This window comes from Oratosquilla oratoria, chromosome 36, assembly GCF_046742065.1.
Source record: "Oratosquilla oratoria isolate Oo_2021 chromosome 36, ASM4674206v1, whole genome shotgun sequence".
NCBI classification, from domain to species: domain Eukaryota; kingdom Metazoa; phylum Arthropoda; class Malacostraca; order Stomatopoda; family Squillidae; genus Oratosquilla; species Oratosquilla oratoria.
This window is the reverse complement of record NC_134812.1, coordinates 33,221,664-33,243,597: the sequence shown is the minus strand read 5'-3', so window position 1 is coordinate 33,243,597 and position 21,934 is coordinate 33,221,664. Positions and strand designations below refer to the sequence as shown.

Genomic DNA, 21,934 nt, shown 5'->3' with positions numbered 1-21,934 from the left:
TCCCCTCCACCCTCCTCCCTCTCATCTTGGCAACTCCTGGATGACGGGTCATCCCTGAATCCTGTCCACTGGCCTGGGTCAGAAGCAGTGTTGCAAGACACAGCACATCCACAGCAAGGCCGCTTCATTAATCTGGCAACACCCCCTCTCCATCCCCTCATACAGAAAAGGAGAAGACGGGGAGAAATCCTTTTGGGCTGCGTCAAATTATTTCTCATACATACTTCCTCACCCCCCATCCACCACCCACTCCCCCTCATGCATCACAGCATCATCCATACACAACCCTTCTCCATTCACTCCTATCTTCTGTCCTCTCCTGTCCTTCATCAAGAGACATTCCTCTCTTTTGTAATGCCCCTTTTACCCCATCCATCCATCTCATCCTGGGATGCCCCCCCATATTCACTCCTTCCACCTCTGCCTTCCACACCTCTTTTACTAATCTTTCTTCACCCATTCTTTCCTTGTGTAAAAACCATCCTAATACTCTTTCATCACCTCCTCATTTCTCACTCTATCCAGCCTAGTGACCCCTATCATACTTCTCAGACATTTCATCTCAAACACATTCAAACTCCTTCTCTCTTCCTCTCTTATGTTCCATGTTTCTGCCCTGTACAGTGCTGTCGGCACAATCACTCCTTCATATAACCTCCCCTTAGCATCCATTCCCAGATGTCTTTTTCTCATTACATTTTTTAATCCACCAAGGCATTTACTCGCTTCTCTCAATCTACATTCTACCTCCGCCTCCACTCCTCCCTTTCCTGCCACATTCACACCCAAGTATCTAAAACTATCCACTTCTTCCAGTCTCTCTCCTTTAACCCCTTGAGTACCAGATGTGTGTTTTGTGACACCTGTGTGTCACGGCTGAGTGCACCCGCCAGGAACCGAGCGTGCTCCCCGTGACACGCACGTGTCAAAGTTATAAGCTGTGTGTATTGAGGGCTCTCAAGGCCTCGGTTTCTGGGTTATTTCTACCCACGTGGTGGCAAGTGCCTGTGTTTACAAACATAAGGCTCCAGCCATTTGTGGGACGGTTTGAAACGTTTGTTTACGTAAGGTTGACAGGTCGGTAATGAAGGGGTTAATGCTCACTTCCAGCCTGCTGTCATTCTCTCCCCTTTTACATCTCATCACCTTACATACATACATACATACATATACCAAGGCTTTTTCCCCCTTACAAGGGAGGTAGCCAAAAAGGAAAGGCATAAAATCATTCCCACCTATTCCATCCCTTACATGACAACAGAAAACAATTCAAAATGCAGGCCTGTGTTATTGCTATAACTGTGAATGGGATGAGGAAAAAAACATTAATATGTGAATCCAACCTTTGATTCAAAATGGGGAGGTGGAATTATCATTCATGGGAACCTTCCTCTCTAGGGATTAATTTATGTAGCTGGTTTCTATATAAATCTATCAAAGAAGCACATTCCCTATAGTGTTCTAGCAGGAACAGGGTTGAAACCACTTAGAGGACAGTACCAGTAGATACTTACACCTTAAGGACCATTAAAGACATGCCATACTTCAAAATTAAAATGAGGAGTTTAAGATATTGTTTTAGAAAATACACAAGCTCTTTAAACAGGTGTGCACTTAAAACAATTAAAAGAATTAACCCTCAACCTTAGCATTTTTAATAAGAATTTACAGCTGTCAACCGAATGGGATACTATAACAGCCTTGATATGTACACAACTAGATCTTACTTAATAACAGGAATCTGCTATCCTCCGCTAACACAAAAATCCAGCATGTGTGAATGCTGTATGCAACTGTTGCATACTCATCTCACTGGCATTAAGTCACAACCCTGATGGAGACGATCTATTTAGAGTGTGTCAGAAAAAAATTGGTAATGGCAACAAATCCCACTTACAGTATCATGACAATTTCTCATTGCATATATAAGATTGTCATAATTGCTTTAAAGATGAAAATTTTATGGTAGTTAAATGATTATGATATCAAGACCATCAGTCACTGAGCAATCACATAACAACAAGCTTATTCTAAAATGGGCACTTTACAGCAAAGAAAGAAAAACAATACTCCAGTGATGTTCATGATAATCCTCCTCCATTACTGAGGTGTCTTCCAAGATTCTGGTAATGACTAGTAACCTATTCATTATATAAACAAAACATTAAGAATTACAAGAAATCATCCAAAATACTTTACCCAAAAATGAGAGAGGATATTTATGCTAAACAGTTTTTCAATTTCCTCTGGTGTGTGCTTCAGAAAGGACTTGCAAGGCATGATTTCTGCATTATTCACAAGCACTGTAATTTCTCCAATTTCTTGTTGGACCTGTACAAATAAAAGAAGGAGATACATTTTCATGCCTGCTGTATCATAATAAAACAGAATCTCATGAGTCCTACAAAGTAAACATAAGTTAATTAAGAAAATTAGTTTGCTGCACTGCATTTCTGCAATGTTACTTTTAAGTGTTAGAACTGTCAGTTCATTGTATAATACATGGCTATCACATATATGAGGCCAGAAAAGCTATCATAGAATGAATCAGTGTTATATCTATATGAATAACATACATATTATAAAGTGATGACAAATGTTTTTCTACTTATACACAAAAGAAGAGGTGCTAAGGAACTATATCTTCATGCAGCAGTGCTGAAAAAGTTTTATGCAGTCAATATAGTCAGGAATTTAGTGTCATCCCTATGGATCAATCACACAACATTCCTTTATGATTGGAGATTGAAACTCACTCACAAAAGAATACTCATCACTTCTAAACTTCTGTCCCCATGGAAAAAACCACTGGTTATCCTTGAAAAATTATGAGACAAGGGAAAGAGGATGGACCCCCAAAGGCACATCACCCACAAGGAGGAACCATCCAGCAGCCCACCATCCAGAGCAGCTTGAAAACCCCATCTCCACCCAGAGGTGTAACATAGAAACAAACCCAGGTCCTCACTCATGCCCTATATGCACAAGACCCATCACATATGCACACACATCTCTCCAGTGACACTCATGGGTCCAATCAAAATGTGTCACTCTATTTATCTATCTACATACCAATACCAACATTAAACTATATACAAAAAAATGGACCTGCTGCTGGTACACACCTAAACCCTCAGCCAAAAGACACCTTAACAAAAGGCAAACACACCCCACAGCAGCAGTGGTGATAACCATTCATATGGCCAGACCAAAACAAGAAAAGGAAACACCCAAAGACCAGACAATCCTTATGTAGATACATGGCAAAGTTGGAAACTAGCCAATATAAAGGTTAGTCAGTTGCATGTCATAACACAAACTCTTGAAAAAGCAACAAGTCAAAACCAGTCAAAGAGCATGTTATTCACTTCAAATAGACACTTCCAAACTCCCGTTTTTACCTTCCCCCAATTTCCTAAACTTTTTTGTGTTCCTACCAGGGCAGTGGACAAGATGCAGGGATGACCCATCATCCAGCAGGTGCCAAGATAAGAGGGAGGGAGGAGGGTGGAGGGGAGTGGAATATATAGGAAATGGAATGGGTGGGAGTGTTTTCTATGCCTTTTTCTTTTTGGCTACCCCCCGTGTAAAGGGGAAAAAGCCTTTGGTATATGTATGTATATGTATGTACCTTTATGGCAACCTGTTTCACACACTCCCTGTTGGATACATCACAGGTGTAGCCCCAAGCCGTGCCTCCTTCACTTATAATGGAAATTACTGTCTTGTTGTTATTCACCTGAAATAATAAAATCAAGAGATTCAATACCCTGAAAAAATATATATCTATATTTTTTTACAATGCAGGAAGTGAAAATCTTCAATTATTTGGGGTCTCACATAGCAGTGAATGAATGAAGGGAATGAATGTCAGAAGTATCAAAGGGACCAATGAAAGGTACCTACATGCAGTGGTACTTCAAGATGGACAGCAAAACTGCCCATTTTCAAAACCTGTCAACCCCCTCACCTCCATCTGAAGGTGCAGCCCTAAGGGGCTGGCATTTGATCTCTGAACTGGGCCCAAGATCTCTCTTTATCAACTTCAACTCTATTTCTTACACTTTTTCACACATGGAGAGCTGAGAACTGGCAACTGCTCTCCTCTCCCCACCACTTTGAACAAGTGACAAAGAAATAATCCCAGACTGATACAATATGTACAATAGTCCTAAATTTCTTCCCATATCTGTGGGAGATTCCAAGGACCACTGTTATCCACTGTGTGGATGTGGGTTTTCCAATTAGTGAAACTCAAAGCAACAAATGATTGATTATCAAATGTTAGTCTCAGAATTTTTGGGTTACTTTTTAACCCTAGCACCACATCGCAGGGAGATTTTCTCCTGTGCGCATGTGGGTGACACGTTTAGTGATTTTACCTTACTTTGCATTAAATCACGTACAGGGTTAACATAAAGTACTAATTAAGTTTACATATCATTATTCTAAAGTTTAAGAGTTACTCTTTCAATGTTTATTTTATAATAAACCTGTTTTGAAGTTAAGCATGTTTTTTTTTTCCCAAAAAAGGGTAAAATTCTCCCGGCGATGTGGTTCACGTTAAAGAAAGGATTTGGGCATTTAATCTTACTATAGGGTGATTTCTTGACTCATGGTTGTCTGGAGTGAGCAATGTTACTATTGATTTCCGGGGTGAAATTTTCATTTTGTTATGCTTGAACCATTATTCCAGCTTGTTTGTGTAGGCTTGGGTGTTTGCTATTTTATATCTACTGTGCTGGGTTATCATTGGTAAGTCATCTGCATGTGAGAGATCATTGGTATTTAGTTCAGGTTCAGAAGTTGGTAGATCGCTCATAAAGAGGTTGTTGTTGTTGTCGTTCCCTAGACTGTCTGTCCGAGCAGTCCCGTCTCCCCAAGGAAGGCCACAGCCGAAACTGGGTTTTCCCACAAATCCTTTATAGAGTGTATGTTGTGTTGTTTGCGTGCATGATTGTGTATAATGCAGTCTTCCATTATGTGTTGTATGGTATGGGGTGAAGTATTACATCCTGGGCAGCTGTTCACAACACGGTCGTCCAGCCTCTTCTGGTAGCTTAGAAGTGCTGGGTGGTGACCGCATCGCAGTCTGGCCAAGTGGACTCTGTCCTTACGTGGGAGAGAGGATTCAGAAGGGTGGATATCAGGGGGTCTGGCATGCAGCAGTGTGTTGTCTTTCAGTGTGTTAATGGAGCGGTGAGTGATATGATTATGAATATGTTTCCGGAGGCTGGTATTTGGTGGTTGTGGAGGAAGAGAAGAGAGTATCTGTGTGTAATAAAGGTCTATGGGTGTAGTTTTAATGTTTCTTGGTGTGTGTGAGTGTTCTGCTATGTAGTGTAGCGGGTGTGATGTGTTTGTGGTGGCTGCAGCAAGTGTTTGTGTGCCTCTCATGTCGAGGTGGTCCTTGACTTTGAGGACTTTTGTTTCATGGTGTAAATGGTCTGTAGGTGATGTATTTGTGCAGCCTGTAATTGTTTTTAGGGCTTTGTTTTGTATGATTTGAAGGGTGTTGTGGTGTGTCTCACTGAGATTAGGAGCCCATGCAGGACTCGCATAATTCATCACTGAGCGTATGCATTGTTTGTATATTGTTATCTTAGTTTCTTTGTTTTGTCCAAATGTTGTTCCAGTGATTGACTTAAGTGCGTTAAGTCTAGGTGTGCATTTGTTTTTTATGTTTGTGAGGTGTTGTTTGAAAGACATGGATGTATCGTATGTTACACCAAGAATTTTCGGTGTGTTTGTGTGTGGTATTAGAGTGTTGTTGATGTAGAGATGAGGTATGTATTTGTGTTCTTTTGTCCAGTTGGTGAGAAGTGTTGCTGTAGATTTGGTTGGAGCTATTTTGAGTCTGTTTGTGATGAACCATGTGTTGAGTGTGTCAAGGTAAGGCTGGATTATTTCTGCAGCTTTGTCTGTGTTACGATGTGTGCATGTGATTGTTATGTCGTCTGCGTAGGAAGAGATTTGTATTTCTGAGGTGTCTGGCGTGGGTAAGTCATGCATGTATAGATTAAATAATGTGGGGGATAGAACTGAGCCCTGTGGTACTCCGTTCTTAATGTTTCTGATGTGCGATGATTGGCCATTATATGACACATGAGCATTCCTGCCTGCCAGATAATTGGCCAGCCATCTTTTGGTGTTATTGTGCATGTCTGTGTTATATATTTTATTTGTTAGGTTGTGGCGGGGGATAGCATCAAAAGCTTTACTAATGTCCAATGTTATAAGAAGGGTTCTGTGGTGGGGCCTATCTGAATTGATGCCATCTAAAATTCTTTGTGTGAGGTTTGTCAGAAGAGTGTTTGTGGAGTGTAGTGGCCTAAAACCGTGTTGTGAGTCAGCAAGGGGAATATATGGTGTGACAAGTTTAAGTATTAGGCGTTCAATGACTTTAGAGGGGGTGCAGAGAAGTGTGATTGGGCGGTGCGATGTTGGGATTGTTGGGTCTTTGTTCGGTTTTGGAATGGTGATTATTTTACCATGCTTCCTGATGTCGGGTATAGTGTTGTGTGAATAGCTGTAGTTTGCAATGTTTGTGAGTGCGTGTATACCTTGTGGTCCAATGTGTTTTAGGTGGATGTTGCTTATGTTATCAGGGCCACAGGCAGATGAGTGCTTGAGACTATGCATTATGAGTTTTGTCTGACTGTCTATGAAGGGTGTATAGTCTGAGTCTGTGGGAAAGTCTTTCTTACGTCGAATGGTGCGTCGGTCGTCAGGGTGAGATGTAAGATGGCTCGTCTGTGCAAAATGACGTATGAGTGCGTTTGCTTGTTGTCTGTTTGAGGGTAGATTATCTGTTGTTGTGATTATTGCTGCGTGAGAGCGTGTAGTGTTAGTGTTGGATAGTGTGATGCTGTTGAGTGTTTTGTACAATTTGCTGGTGTTTGTTTTGTGATCAAGTGTATTGATAAAGTTTTGCCAATTTTGTGTTTTTTGTTCATGTATTTTATTGGCAATCACAGTGTTTAGTGTTTGTATTTGGTCTGCTATGTTTTGAGGGATAGGTGTGGGGGTATCGTGTTTAAGTGTGTCACGTTGTCTGATGAGGCCTTGGATTTCTGGTGTGAAGTTGGGGTTGTGTGATTTTCTGTTGCCTCTAGGGATGTATCTCTTGTCTGCGTTTTGTATGATTGTATTAAAAGCGTGCACAGCATTGTTTATGTTTGTGATTGGTGTACTGTTAAGTGTTTCAAAATGTTGTTCTGTCTCTTCATTAAAGGCTTCCCAGTTAGCTCTCTTGTAATTGGTGTAAGTGTGTCTGTGGCCAGCTGGGGTGCATCTTGTTTTGGTGGTGATGATGATTGGAAGGTGGTCAGAACCAAGGGCTCCGACCACTCTCCATGATGTTGTTGGGGTTAGGCAGGGGGAGCAAAAGGTGATATCAGGAGAGGAGGGAGTGTAGAGGGCTTGGTATGGGATATGTGTATGATTATGCGTGTTGTTCATGATAGTCAATGAGTCGAATTGAGTCTGTATATCAAGCCCTCTGTCTGTGTCAGGGTTGTCGACAAACCAGGCAGACAACTTGGCGTTGAAGTCACCACCCATGATCAGGTTGGGGATTGAGGTTAGTTGGCTGAGTTGAGGTCTGAAGGTGGTTGGAACTGTGGGGGATGATTGGGGGGGAATGTACATGTTAACTATTGTTAGTGTTGAATTGTTGCCTGTGCGGATACGAATGGATTGGGTTTCTGTTGTGTTATCTGTGGTAGGGAGGAGAATTTTGGTTGTGGCACTTGTGTCCACAAAACAGATGGAATGGTGGATCAGGGTGATGAGTCCACCGCCATTGCCGTCAGTCCGGTCTTGTCTGATGGTGGTGTAATTATGAAATGATGGTGTTTTGTGTGAGTGTCTTAATTTTGTTTCTTGTAGAATTGCAATGTGTATGTTGTGTTGTTTAAGAAAGTGTTCAAGTTCATGTTTTTTAGTGTTAATACCGTCAATGTTGTGTTGTAATATGTTGATGTTGTGTGTTTTGTATGTGTTGTATGTTGCCGTTTGGGGTTGAGGTTGGGGTGGTAGTGGGGAAGGTGTAGGATCTAGGTCAGAGGGGGGGAAAGGAGAGATCGGGGACAAAGGAAGGGGAGTACTAATCGGGGGTAAGGGCAAAGGGAAATTGGGAGTGGGTAAGGGTGTTGGCTGTGGTTGGGGAGGTGGGATTGGGGTTACTGGAGGGCAGGTAGAACATGTCCAAGTGTTTGTGTATTGGTTTGTGTCAGCAAGTGTTGTACAAGTGAGGTGGGCCCAGTTTTTGCACATATTGCACTGAACTGAGCCCTTTGTCTGTCTGCTCGAAGTAATGGGTTTAGAGCATGTTGGGCATGTGTATTTTGTGGTGGGCCCAGGATTGCTCTCTACATCTCCGGCTAAAAGTAGAAGAAGAGGGGTGATCGCCGGAAAATGACCCCTCAGTGCAGAAAAAACGTAACATTGTGTGTTGGAAAAAAAGGATTGTGGTACTCCCCCAGGTAGGCGTAGCTCCTCCTTGGGGATCGGTGCCATCTGCGTAGAGCTGATGGCCAGGGGTAGTTGCTGCTGATTGGCCCCCAACTCTTGGGGTTGGGGGGTGGTCCCACGACGTAGACGTTGCAGCTCCAGGTTGAGCAGTAAGGGTGAAAGATTTCCACCTTGAGGGACTCCAGTCTATAGTCTTTTTGTAGATGAGATTTAGTTATTTTGGGTTAATCTGCATTGTCTTACTGCTGTAAATTTGGTTAACCACTCTTGTCATTGCTACAGATATGTACAAATTGTCCTATTTTATTCATTCACGACAACTGGATCTTTAAAACAAACAACCCCTACTGTAAAATGAGTGGTGTAATACTTGATGATTAGTACAAATCAATAGCTTTTTATTCAAGCAACGTTGTGCAACCCCCTACACTACAGTATTGTTTGCAAGTTATATGCCTTCAATACTGTCAACGGGAAGCTTTTATATCTGTCTGGTTCATTATCTGCCAGTAACCCTTGGTATCATCAGCATATAAATATATTTTGCTCCCATTCTCTGTCACCTCCATAATCTAAATACTCTAAAAACTCAACAAGTTACAAACCTCATCTGCATCCAGGCATACTACCTTTGCACCAAGCCTTGAGAACTGCAAAGCTAATTGTTTTCCAATACCATGTCCTGTACCTGTTATCTGCCAATAAAAACCTAAATCAACAAAAAAGCACTTCAGGATGTAAATCATACACAATTTAAGTGTAATTATGGACAAAAAGGTTCTATTTTTCAATGTCAAAACTTGTACAGTACCCAAACCAAATCAATTATCCTCCAAGTGTTGTAGTTATGCAATAACTCGTTTTCCTGAAGAAACCTAACAAACTGCTAAAAAAATGTCTTCTACACAGCACACTACCCCTATAACAATTTTTATATAAACATACTAGTACCTACATTTGGTTCCCTAGAATGCAACCATATAGAAGTGTATGCACACAGATCATCAAACATACACAACAAAACAAACCTAACAACCCAATATTTAACCACACACAATCACACATACATAATTTTTTCTATAAGTTTGTGTGATTAATAATGTGATGCATGGAAGGGAGTGGGTGAGGGTCAGGGAGTATGTGTGAATGGTATTCTGTTGCAGCACGAAGGGATTTCTTTCCGTCTTCTCTTTTTATGCGGGAGGGGATGGAGAGGGGGGGTTGCCAATTAAATGAAGTGGCCTTGCTATGGATGTACTGTGTCTTGCTCCATTGCTTCTGACCCAGGGCAGTGGGTGAGATGCAGGGATGACACCATCATCATGGAGGAGCCAAGAAAAGAGGGATGGAGGGGTGGTGAATGGGAGTGGACTGTGTGGGAATAAAATAAGTGGGAGCAGATTCATACCTTTGACTTTGGCTACCTCCCTTGTATAGGCAAAAAAGCCCTTGGTATATATGCATGTATGTATGTGTGATTGGTGTCAGGCAAAACAAACCTTACCTGGTAGTAATTATTTTAATAGAGATTAATATTGAATTATTCTACTTTAGTAGAGGTTATATGATCCCATCTGAAATTTCATACTCTGACATCTGACACCAAAATTATGGAAAAAGGTTGGACCCCCAAAGGCACAGTGGCCCTATATTGAAACCAACCAACATCTAGAACACATCAATTTTTTTTTTAAACTTCACCCAGAGGAAGGGGCCAGTATCTAATCTCTGGAACAAGACCAACACTTACTCTTTCACAATTTTTTCTATTCAATACTCCTACTGAACCTTTCATATGAGGCACTGATTGCATGTTTTATGTAGTCAATATTTTAGGGACTTTAATGACATTCTTATGGACCAATCTTTTATGATTGGAGACAAATATTCACTCAAAAAAAAGAAGGTTGGTCACTTAAATTGGTCACTCTCCATTCGACTCCCTGCTTCAAATCTCTCCTTTACCACCTCCATGATTCCACCTCCTTTCCTTAGTGTGATATTGTCCCGAAGAATAGAAACACTGATCACTGTTGACAAAATATTTTCCTATCTGAACCAATAAAATATAGAAATAAAATAATTTCAATATATGTAAATATTACTTGCACTCACCAAAATAACTTCTCCCACTACTGTCTTGAGAGGAGGAGGGGAAAACATATGCCATAGGGTTTCTAGGACTAGGTAGGCTGAACACATAATAAAGTAGACAAAGTCACATCCCAGCATCACCCACTGGTATATGTACATCAATATACTCAACATCCTGAAATGAGAAACAATAAAATATTGTACAAATTCTAATATTAATGTGTTTGATATGAAATGCCTGAGTAATTTGGTAGGGGTTACTAGGCTGGGGAGTGTGAGAAATGAGGAGGTGAGGAGGAGAGTGAGGGTGGAAAAGGAGTTGGGAGATAGGGTTGATGAAAAAGTATTGGAATGGTTTGGACACATGGAAAGAATGAGTGAAGAAAGATTAGTAAAAGAGGTGTGGAAAATAGAGGTGGAAGGAGTGAACATGAGGGGGCAACCAAGGATGAGGTGATTGGATGGGGTAAAAGGGCCATTGGGGAAGAGGGGAATGTCTGTTGAGGAAGGAAGGGAGAAGACAGAAGATAGGGGGTGAGTGGAGAATGGTTGTGTATGGATAATGCTGTGATGCATGGAAGGGAATGGGTGGGGGATGAGGGGAGTATATATGAATGATATTTTGATGCAGCCCAAAGGGATTTCTCCCCATCTTATCTTTTTCTGCATGAGGGGTGGAGAAGGGAGGTCACCGATCAAAGTGCCCTTCCTGTGGATGTGCTGTGTCTTGCTTCATTGCTTCTGACCCAGGGCAATGGGTGAGACACAGGGATGACCTGTCATCCAGGAGGAGCCGAGAAAAAAGGTAGGCAGGGGTGGTGAATGGGAGTGGACTATGTGGGGATGAAATGGGTGGGAGGGGATTTATGTCTTTGACTTTGACTACCTCCCTTGTAAGGGGGAAAAAGCCATTGGTATGTGTAAGTATAAAATTCTAAACATACATGCTTTCCTACAGTAAACTCCATATGGGATATTGACTTCATGCCATCCCTTTTTTTCTGGATATCTGCCTGACCATAATTTTTTTCCTTCTAATTTATTATTTTATCCAAATTGCTCATTTTCAATCTTTCAGTGTTATTCCCAGCATTGACCTATCAACAGCTTTCTACATATTCTATAACTAGTTTCCATGGTTTTCATCAGTTCCATGGATGGTTGTATACATTGGTATAGTAAGTGAAACTACTAAAAGCACAGAACAGAACAGAAGCAAAATCATAAAGTAGATGCAATAAAAATGTGCAGTTACTGGCAATTAGAACACCCTGTGAGTGCATATCTATGTGTGCAAAAGACCACCATCATAACTGTAATGACCTTTGACCAGTGGTTCTTAACCTGAGCGTACGAGACATGACAGCCCCAGTGCAATGGCACTGTATATTTACAATGAGAAAGCAAAGCAAGGTTTGTATCACTATCCTTTTCATATGTTTGCATTGTATTTGTATTGGATGGGGGGTACAAGAAATTTTTCTGAAATATCAATGATTACAGGCACTGAAAAAGATTAAGAACCACTGCCTTAGAGAATGCCCTGCCCATGGCATGGCATATAAAGCATAAGGCAAGAAACATGTATCAACACCGATGTGCAGAACAAAGCCAGCAAGCAAGCTATAGGAAACATTTGAAACCCAAGGGGAAGACAAGATATTTAACTGAATGCCAGCCTCAACTGATAATCCCACAGACCTGAATATCACCCAAATACCAACATCAAAGATCACTACATCCTGTTGAATTAAGGAGAAAATATTACTCAATATCCAAAGAATAAGTCAAGCCTCAAAGGCTCATATCATGAACACTAAGGTGAAGAAACAGCACATGGGTGCAAATACACACACACAAAAGAAAGAAAAAGAGAGATAAGAGAGAGATAAGAGAGAGAGAGAGAGAGAGAGAGAGAGAGAGAGAGAGAGAGAGAGAGAGAGAGAGAGAGAGAGAGAGAGAGAGAGAGAGAGAGAGAGGGGGGGGGGGGGGGGGGGGAGGGAGGGCATGGGAGAGGGAGGGAGGGCATGGGAGAGGGAGGGAGAGAGGGAGAGAGAGAGAGAAAGAGAGAAAGAGAGAAACAGAGAAAAGAGAGAGAGAGAGAGAGAGAGAGAGAGAGAGAGAGAGAGAGAGAGAGAGAGGAGAATGAGAGAGAGAGAGAGAATGAGAGAATGAGAGAGAGAGAGAGAGAGAGAGAGAGAGAGAGAGAGAGAGAGAGAGAGAGAGAGAGAGAGAGAGAGAGGAGAATGAGAGAGAGAGAGGAGATAGAGAGAGAGAGAGAGAGGAGAATGAGAGAGAGAGAGAGGAGAATGAGAGAGAGAGAGAGAGGAGAATGAGAGAGAGAGAGAGGAGAATGAGAGAGAGAGAGAGAGAGAGAGAGAGAGAGAGAGAGAGAGAGAGAGAGAGAGAGAGAGAGAGAGAGAGAGAGAGAGAGAGAGAGAGAGAGAGAGTAATAAAATAAAATAGATCAAACTAGAAAACACAAAGAAAGATGTACATCTGCATGTTTATCAGTCTATCTCAACACACAAATAGACACAGGCAAGCAAAAGCAGCTTCTCACTACATAGACAAGGAGATAAAAAAAATATATATATAGAATGCCTGATTCTCCATAAATTAGAATATGCAGTAGTGGTATGAGCCCCTCACAAAGTGAAAGATATAAACCATGTTGAGACACTACGAAGCAGCAACCAAAGTGGTCCCCAGTCTTATAAATAGAATGTACAAGAAGTTGCAAGCATTGGACCTGCCATCACACAGAGATGCAACTAGATGGAACAAATTAGACAACAAAACAGTGTGTGCAAACACTATTCAAGATTTTAAGAAAAAAATTGATGCTGAGAGATACAAAGACAGGTCACCACAAGCATAGCTCTCTTCCCATATAATACAACTAGGTTAAATAGATAATTGTGCCTGATGTACAATGATGCATCAGAAAATATAAGTTACTGCTGTTGTACTCATTCTCTTTCACCCTGAATAAATATAACGTCACAGAAAACGTGATCAAGCCTGTTCACAGAATACGGGGTTCACTCAGCTACAACAAAATAAATATATTCAGGAAGCCAATGCTGAAACTCTCGTATACCCCACTCGCAACTCATGATGCATACATAGGCGTCACTAAATTCAAGATGTTAAAGAAACTAGACAAAACTACTGGGCTAGGACAGGAGAGTCAGATCATGGAAACAAATTAGAAAAGGCTGAAAGATGTCAAGAAACACAATTCTACATACAGATGCATCCAATCCTGAAATAACTTAGTTGATATAGCCCAAGCTAAAACAAAGTGAATTTAAAATTAAGCATGATATTTGGAGGAAAAGTGACAGGACCACACAAGTGTAGCTTCTTTCCTGTACACTATTTCAATTGGGTAAATACATGAGCCCCAGGTAATGCCATATCCATTGACTTTTTATATCCCGTCCAATTCATCACAGAAAGGCACTCTAATAAATGTATCATAAACAATATATATCAAGTATTGACCACTCACACACAGATAAAACACCATGGCTTAACCTATGTACCCTATGGCTATTCCATGGAACAATGGACTCCAACAGATTTCTACATAACTGAATCAAATGGTCCAGCAATCTTCAGCCTATTAAGTATATGTAGTCTAACCATAATTGCATGGAATTACAACTATAGAAAATTTAGTACAAAAAAAAGTTATGACCCTGGTGAGATGAACTTGAAGAGGAGAATGTGGAGAAGTGGAAAATAAGCAGGAATTATGAATTATTAGGTATTATGATTAAGTGTTTGAGATGAGGTGTGAGAAGTATGATAGGGGTTACTAGGCTGGATAGAGTAAGAAACGAGGGGGTGAGGAGGAGAATGGGGGTGGAAAGGGAGTTGGGAGATGGGGCTGATGAAAGAGTATTGGGATGGTTTGGACACATGGAAAGAATGAGTGAAGAAAGATTAGTAAAAGAGGTGTGGAAGGTAGAGGTGGAAGGAGTGAACATAACAGGACAACCAAGGATGAGATGGATGGATGGGGTAAAAGGGGCATTGGGAAAGAGGGGAATGTCTGTTGTGGAAGGAAGAAGAGGACAGAAGATAGGGGTGAATGAAGAATGGTTGTGTATGGATGGTGCTGTGATGCATAAGCAGGGGTGGGTGGGGGTTGGAGGGTGAGGGAGTATGTATGAGAAATAATTTGACGCAGCCCAAAAGGATTTCTCCCCGTCTTCTCCATTATGTATGAGGGGACGGGGGGGGGGGGGGGGGGTGCATTGCTGATTTAATGAAGCAGCCTTCCTGTGGATGTGCTGTATCTTACGACACTGCTTCTGACCCAGGGCAGTGGGCGAGATGCAGGGATGACCCGTCATCCAGGAGCCAAGATAAGAGGGAGGGGTGTGGATGGGTGTGGAGTATGTGGGGATGGAATGGGTGGGAGTGGATTTTATGCCTTTGTTTTTTGGCTACTTACCTTGTAAGAGGAAAAAACCCTTTGGTATATATATATGTATGATTAAGTACATAAAATTATGAATTATTAGGTATTATAGCAATAAAAAATTTAATGACTCAATGGCCCAAAGGAGCAAGATGTAGATACAAACATACACCTGCAAAATTGTACTTGATCTTAGCAATGGAAATTAATTAATGATGGGTGCCTGGGTGTGGTGATCCTGCAAGATGGATGTCACAGAGAAACATCCCTGCAGCCCATCTTCAAAACCTGCCAACACCCTCATCTGGAGTCATTATTTCAGCCAAAGTTATGCATTTTCATAGACCTCTCCTTTCATTTTTAACTTAAGAAATTCTTCCCTGTGTCCCAGCTTACTGATAACACACATGTAAACTGGTTTATGTTTGTCTTTACACTTATCAATAATACCTTTTTAAAATTTCTTTATTCTCTTCAGATTCTTATATATTTATTTCTAGCTTTTTGGCAAAGGTGATGGCTTCAGTTGCAGCTATGTGCTTTCTGGCATAGGCTCTCTATCGTCACTTTTTTGCATTCTCCCTTTGTCCTTTTTTTTTAACAATGACTTTTTTAGCTGCCTCACATTTTCTTTAGTGATCCAATCCTTTAATTTATTTCCATTAACCCTTGGCTGTACTTCCACACCTAAATTGTAGAAGTTTAAATTCCCATGTCTTCTCTGTTTCTTATGTATTCATGAATTTCTTCCAATCTACTTCTTGAGAAAAAAAAAAAAAAATCATATGAACAATTCATCGAGTGCTGCCCTATGAAGAATGTTTATCCCAGCCATGAAGAATTTCTTCAAATACTCTACAGGGGACTTCTTCATATGGACCAATCTAAGCCCCTTCCCCATTGACAAATGAATATTAAGTTTAATACAACATATAAAAGAAATAAGAGCATATGAAAAATATTATATTACAATTACCACAGGTCTATCTATCTATATACCAAAAGCTTTTCCCCCCTTCTATGGGAGCTAGCAAACTCAGAGGCACATACCTATTCCCACCCATTTCACTCACCATTAGTCCCATCTCAGCTCCTCATGGATGATGGGTTATCTCTGCATCTGCCAACTGCCCTTGGTCAAACACAATGCAGCATGATACAATACATCCACAACAAGGGCGCTCCACTTAATCGGCAAACCCCCCCTCTCTGCCCCCTCATGCAAAAAAGAGAAGACGGGGATCCCTTATGGCTGCACCAAAATATCATTCACACATACCCCCTACCCCCCACCTCATCCCTCCCTTCTTTGCATAACAGTATTATCCTTACACAGTCCTTTTCCACTCAGGTAATGAAGAGAAATATGATTACAAAGATTTAATCATACCACATAAATTCATGCAGGTTAAGGAAAGATTACACTAAGTTACATAAAATTACAATAGCATAGGTTAGCTTATTCAGTTTAGGTCATGTTTACGGAAAGTCTTGGCCACAGGTGGGATCACGTCAGCAGAAACTTATTCAGGTCATAAGTAGATTGAATAGTCTTGTCCCAATCACTAATGAATAGCCACAAGATTCATTCATATGGTCCTACCGAACAGATTGTTCTGAAGAGTTTTCATATGATTCAACAGATAGATTTATTTTATATTGCAATATTATTATTTCTTATAATAATTTTATGCACAGCATTATATTCATTCATAATTTTAGAGTGGTCTCCTGATTTTACGTCACAGCAATCATGGGTTATTAGGTAATCCAGGCTGTGTTGTTTCTACTTATGACTGGACACTGTCTAGATGTATCAGAAAGGTTTGATTTTTAATTTCAGCTTGAACTGTAGACAACAACCATCATCACCATACACATACACCCACCCACACACTTTTAAATTGAAACCATGGTTTCATAGTGTAGCTAATCCACATGGACTTTAACCTAACCTAACCTAACCTACCCTACCCTACCCCCAACCTAATCCGACTTGGCCAGTTGCAATTTTTGAATAATTCTATGTACGAAAAATTCTATGAAAATTCCCATGTCAATGTATATTACTAAACCAAGAGTTTTCAGGAGCATTTCCCTAAACTTTGTGCATGTTTTTTTTTCAGCCCGGCACCTGGCCATGTTTGATCTGACCGAGAAAATATGAAGTCACAACATTCATTTTTTTATATACATGCCGTCGTTATATATGCAAATTCCGAAAATCCTAGTCATTATTTCACAATAGTTATTAGAATAAAACAAAATAAAAAACGAACCTAATCCATGATCAATTATACAGCTAAGAACTTAAGGTGAAAATAGCATGCTACTACATTATTACATAGCCACGATACAATCTAAATAGTCCTTCTTACACATATACTATACCTTGTTCTGGGTGCTGGTCTTAATTTTTTCGGGCGAGATAATGCGTGGTCTTCTCTATAATGTTTCCGTTGGAAACCAATAATAGTCGCCTCACTGTTCATGAGAAAACACCAAGTATTTGATGTGATGTGGCAAGGTGCGATGAAATCACGCCCGCTCGAACATCATTAGTCCATAATACGGCTCTGAAATAATCTACGGCATTTGACACATTATATAAAATCGGAATTCTCATTCATGGCCCAAGGTTAAAGGGGTAGGGAGTATAGCCTGTTTCGACAGATTAATCCACGTGTAACCAAGGCTACATTGCACAAATTTATAATTGCGCACGTGGAATGTCTGTCGAGCAAAGGAGAGTGAGAAAGAAGTGAATGGAGATGTGAATGAATGGATGCAGCCTGAGGTGATTTTTTTCGTGTTTCGTAATTTATTTCGGGTGGATGATGGCATTTCTATAGAGTGGGTGGAGCAAAACCAGTTCCGACTGTCAGGTCCTACATTAGAGATTCTACTGCAATGGACCACTGCCTTTATCCAATGCTTTTGACTCAATGACGAGGCCACAAAAACCCTATTATCGAACTGTTGAGAAGGTTGGAGTAGTTGATTTGATTTGATTTGTTTACGACGTGCATATATACTTTCACTTTGCCATATCCCTTATAGAAGAGAAAAGGTTATTCAATATACCTTTTCTCTCCTATTTGGGAAATGGCGAAATCAAATTATACATGCACGTCGTAAACAAATAAAATCAATCAACTATTTAGAAATCATTGCCCTTAGACAGAAATCTATCAGTCTATATTTCCTTAGGAGATTGTTCTATAATTTTCAAATACCGCCTCGAAAATATAGACTCACTGTTTATGGCCAATGTCACTGTGCTAACGCCATATTACATATACAAGGAACTGCAGTCTGCGAAACAATTGAAATGTTGAAGAAATGGGAAGTGTTTGTGAATCTTTATCATTTGAACAAGGAAAAATATGTATACCAAGAATAAGTGGGTGAGAATGTCGAAAAAGGATTAGTATAACAAAAAAATATATATAGAGATCAGAATAGAGACCTTGCGGATAAAGAGGAAATGTGGAAAGAAGAATAATGAACCAGAAACGAATACATTATTTAGAAGAGAGGAAGAAACCTTGAAAGGGACAGGCAAATGTAATAATGAACTTCAGTTTTTCTAAAGATTTATAAATGGGAAGTCAAAACATAAACGAAGATAACAAGCAGCCTGGAATTAATATTTTTACAATTTGTATTCAGCAAGGAAAATGAAAGAAAGGAGTATCTAAAGAGGCTGCGTCCCTCGGGGGACACGGTTTCAGAAACGGAAGGTAGTTTAATGAATATATTATTAGAAAGATGGGTTGATGTGTTGCATGAGAGAGTATGCGAATGACAACAGACCTGCTTACCAAGTCATGAAGAAACTCGCTCCAAAATTGTGACCCAAGTGAGCTGTTCAACATGCCCATGGACATAGGTGGGTGTAAAACCCTGGAACAAGTTCTTTGGGCAGTCGTACATGGCCGCAAGGTCAGCTTCCCCTGGATGTTCGGGTGCCGGATACAGATCCACTGATATATGAAACTCGGCCCTTTCTAAGCGACATTGGAGAGGATATGAACATTTAAAATGTAGAAAGTTAACTGTCATTTGGAACGTCAGTGCAAAATCGCTGAAAGTTAGGGTTGCACTATGACACGTGGATTGTATGTGGTAGGGGCTGATCGTTCCTATCTGGCAGGTGAAAGGGGGACTGACTTGAATGCAACGGTTATTGCGTTACTTTGCTCGGTGTGCCGGACAAGGTGATCTGTTGCTGGCACAAGCTCGTTTCCATCTGCTGAAGTTCCCGATACCTGGGCAGTTTGGGTTCACGCCCACAAGTCAACAGCAGGGAAGAACCCGAAGGTGGCAGCTTACTAAGCATTTTTCGCATGCATGATACTTGCTCTTGCTACCCATTTTTATTTATTTATTTTTTATCCAAAGTAACATAATACTGACTCTTGCAGCTGGGAAAAGTGGATAACTTCCTGGGAGCGCAAACGGCAAGTTTTGCTACTTGCCAGGTTGGGATGTCTGATGTTAGGAAGCAGGGGTGTGTGGGCCTAGCTGGAAGCCAAACACTGGAGGGGGAGAACAAGTTTATTGTACTAGTGAATGTATATCTCTTTTGTAAAAGCGCAGCCCCTGGGACCACAGGTTAAGGGCAAGAGTTGGGTGCTAAGAAGACTGGTCGTCCTGTAGCGATGAAAGTGCTGGGTCCGCCTACGCATCTGGCACTGAAGAAGTGAAGTTCCAGGCGGCAATCTGCTCGAGGGAGGCGGTGGCGATGCTCGTTTTGTGGTACTCATAGGCGGTTAGTCGAGGTTCCGTAGAGCGGAAAGAGACAGGGAGAAATGTTATCCGGGTCGAGTTCGAGTAACTGACTGTGCTCTGACGTGAACGTGAACGTTTTTTGCATTTAGTCCCAGTGGAGCTAGCGATTTAGGGACTGGCTTTTAGTTTTTGAGTGGCTTGATGGAAATGTATGTTGTTACCGGGGAGTGTAAGTAGGGTTGCGCCGGCCGTTATATACCGGCAGGTCAGGTCATGACCTGGACTGATTAACCGCGAGCCCACTCGTCCCGCGCACCGATTAGCTCCTGAGCCAAGCTGTCGATGCGCTTTGAGCCGTACCTCGCTGTAGCTGGGGATTACTACTTCCAGGTACGCAAGATCGACCGAGAGCTGTCTTAGAGCGGGTTCACACGGTCTAACGGTTCGTCGAACGCGGTTCGACAGACACGTGTGATGTGTGAACGGGGTATTTGGTTGTCGAACACGTTGGTTAAACCCCCAAATACCCCGTTCACACGTTCACACATCACTTTAAACACGTGTCTTAAGCTACCGTGCTTCGCCAGCGAGGACAACTGCCTAACAGTGATAAGTCTTCTATGTACAATTACATGCCAACCAGTTTGACTTCGGTTAAAAGTAAAATACTGGAGTCAATAATAGTTAATAGAATCAGACCTCACATCAAGAGGCATAGTTTGATTCGTGACTCACAGCATGGGTTCACCAAGGGTAGGTCATGTGTAACCGATATTTTATCTATTTAAACTAATGTCTGCAAAGCAGCAGATAACATTTATAGTTACAATGCTATTTACCTTGGCTTTAGCAAAGTGTTCGACATGGTGCCCCACTAGAGACCATCATAAAGTCCCACCATAAAGTCAAAACCCATGGTATTGGAAGAAAATTATTTGAATGAATTAGGGCATGGCTTAGTAACTGAAAACAGTGAGTCACTATCAATGGTATAAAATCCGAAAGGGGGAGCGCTACTAGTAGTTCCCAAGAGCTCGGTTTTGGATCCCTTATTGTTCATTTAGCATATAAACGACTTGGACAATGAGATCATTAGTGGTGTAAGTCTTTGGTAAGTTTGCGGACGGCACTAAAATAGAACACCTAATATTAAGTCAGGGGAAGACGCCGGGATACTGCAGGAAGATCTCAACAAATTGCATGGTTGGTGAAATAGCAAATGAACTTCGATATCTCAAAGTGCAGTGTGTTAAACGTATTTTTACACAACCTAGAAAACAGTTATAGCTTAGTTAACACTTTTTTTTAGAGAAAATTGAATGTGAAAAAAGACATTGGAGTGTTAATGAGTCCTGACCTTAAATCCAGGAAATAGTTCTTTAGCGCCAGGAGCAGAGCTAACAGAACATTAGGATGTATTGCTAGGATGGTTACAAAAAATATGCAGATGTAGTTATCAAACTCTATCTGGCGTTAGACCCCTCCTTGACTATGCTGTAGATATTTGGTCTCCATTGATAAATTAATTATTTAGTTAATGGATATTAATTGACTACAATCAGTACTAAGGAGAATGGCCCAAATGACATAGGCTTAGAACATACCCTTACGAGGACTGGCTTAGGCACCTTAATTTACACTCTCTGGAAAGACGAAAGAGTGCGGGGTGATCTGATAGAAGTATTAAAACGGATCAAGTGCTTTAACAAGAGGATGCAGACAAGGACATCCTATTAAGACAGCAGGGCAGAACTTGTAGCGATGGAATCCAATTGGACAAATTTAGATTTAAGAAGGAAATAGGCAAGAGCTGGTTTACCAATGGAGTGGTCACCGAGTGGAATATTTAGTAATCATGTAGCTGAAACTAATCCTTTGTGGATGACGATGATAGGTGGTAATGGAAATGGAAATGCCTAGTGGTCTCTTGCGGTCTCCTTCATTCTTCTGTTCTTTGCGTCGTCTGACGGGGCAGAGCTCATTTCAGTCCAGTGATGTCATAACTCAACCGCGTGACGTCATAGTTAACTTGAAAGCTCCCTCCTCCTCCACTTCATCCTCCTCTCACTCCGACCCTTCCTCCTCCACATCATCATCATCCCCTTCACCTTCTCCTCCTCTCTTCCTCCTCCTACACGTGTTTTTCTTCTACTCTAATTTATTCCTTTTCAGACTTTTTCTTCAATTTACATCTCA

At 41.1% G+C, this 21,934-nt stretch overlaps 1 protein-coding gene across 4 annotated transcripts in view; it reads right to left on the bottom strand.

The window, feature by feature from the left end:
• The window catches only part of LOC143018942 (estradiol 17-beta-dehydrogenase 11-like), a 55,723-nt gene that overhangs the window by 11,989 nt on the left and 21,800 nt on the right, over positions 1 to 21,934 (bottom strand). For 2 of the 4 annotated variants that reach the window (XM_076174550.1, XM_076174549.1), the window contains exons 2-5: positions 10,591 to 10,744; positions 9,081 to 9,170; positions 3,632 to 3,739; positions 2,200 to 2,331 (exon numbers count right to left, since the gene is read on the bottom strand). In XM_076174550.1, the coding sequence (XP_076030665.1) occupies positions 2,200 to 2,331; positions 3,632 to 3,739; positions 9,081 to 9,170; positions 10,591 to 10,743 (483 nt within the window). In that variant the 5' untranslated portion in view covers position 10,744. Of the gene's footprint in view, positions 1 to 2,199; positions 2,332 to 3,631; positions 3,740 to 9,080; positions 9,171 to 10,590; positions 10,745 to 17,395; positions 17,591 to 21,934 lie in introns of all 4 variants that reach the window. The other 2 variants (XM_076174547.1, XM_076174548.1) reach the window with 2 other exon arrangements.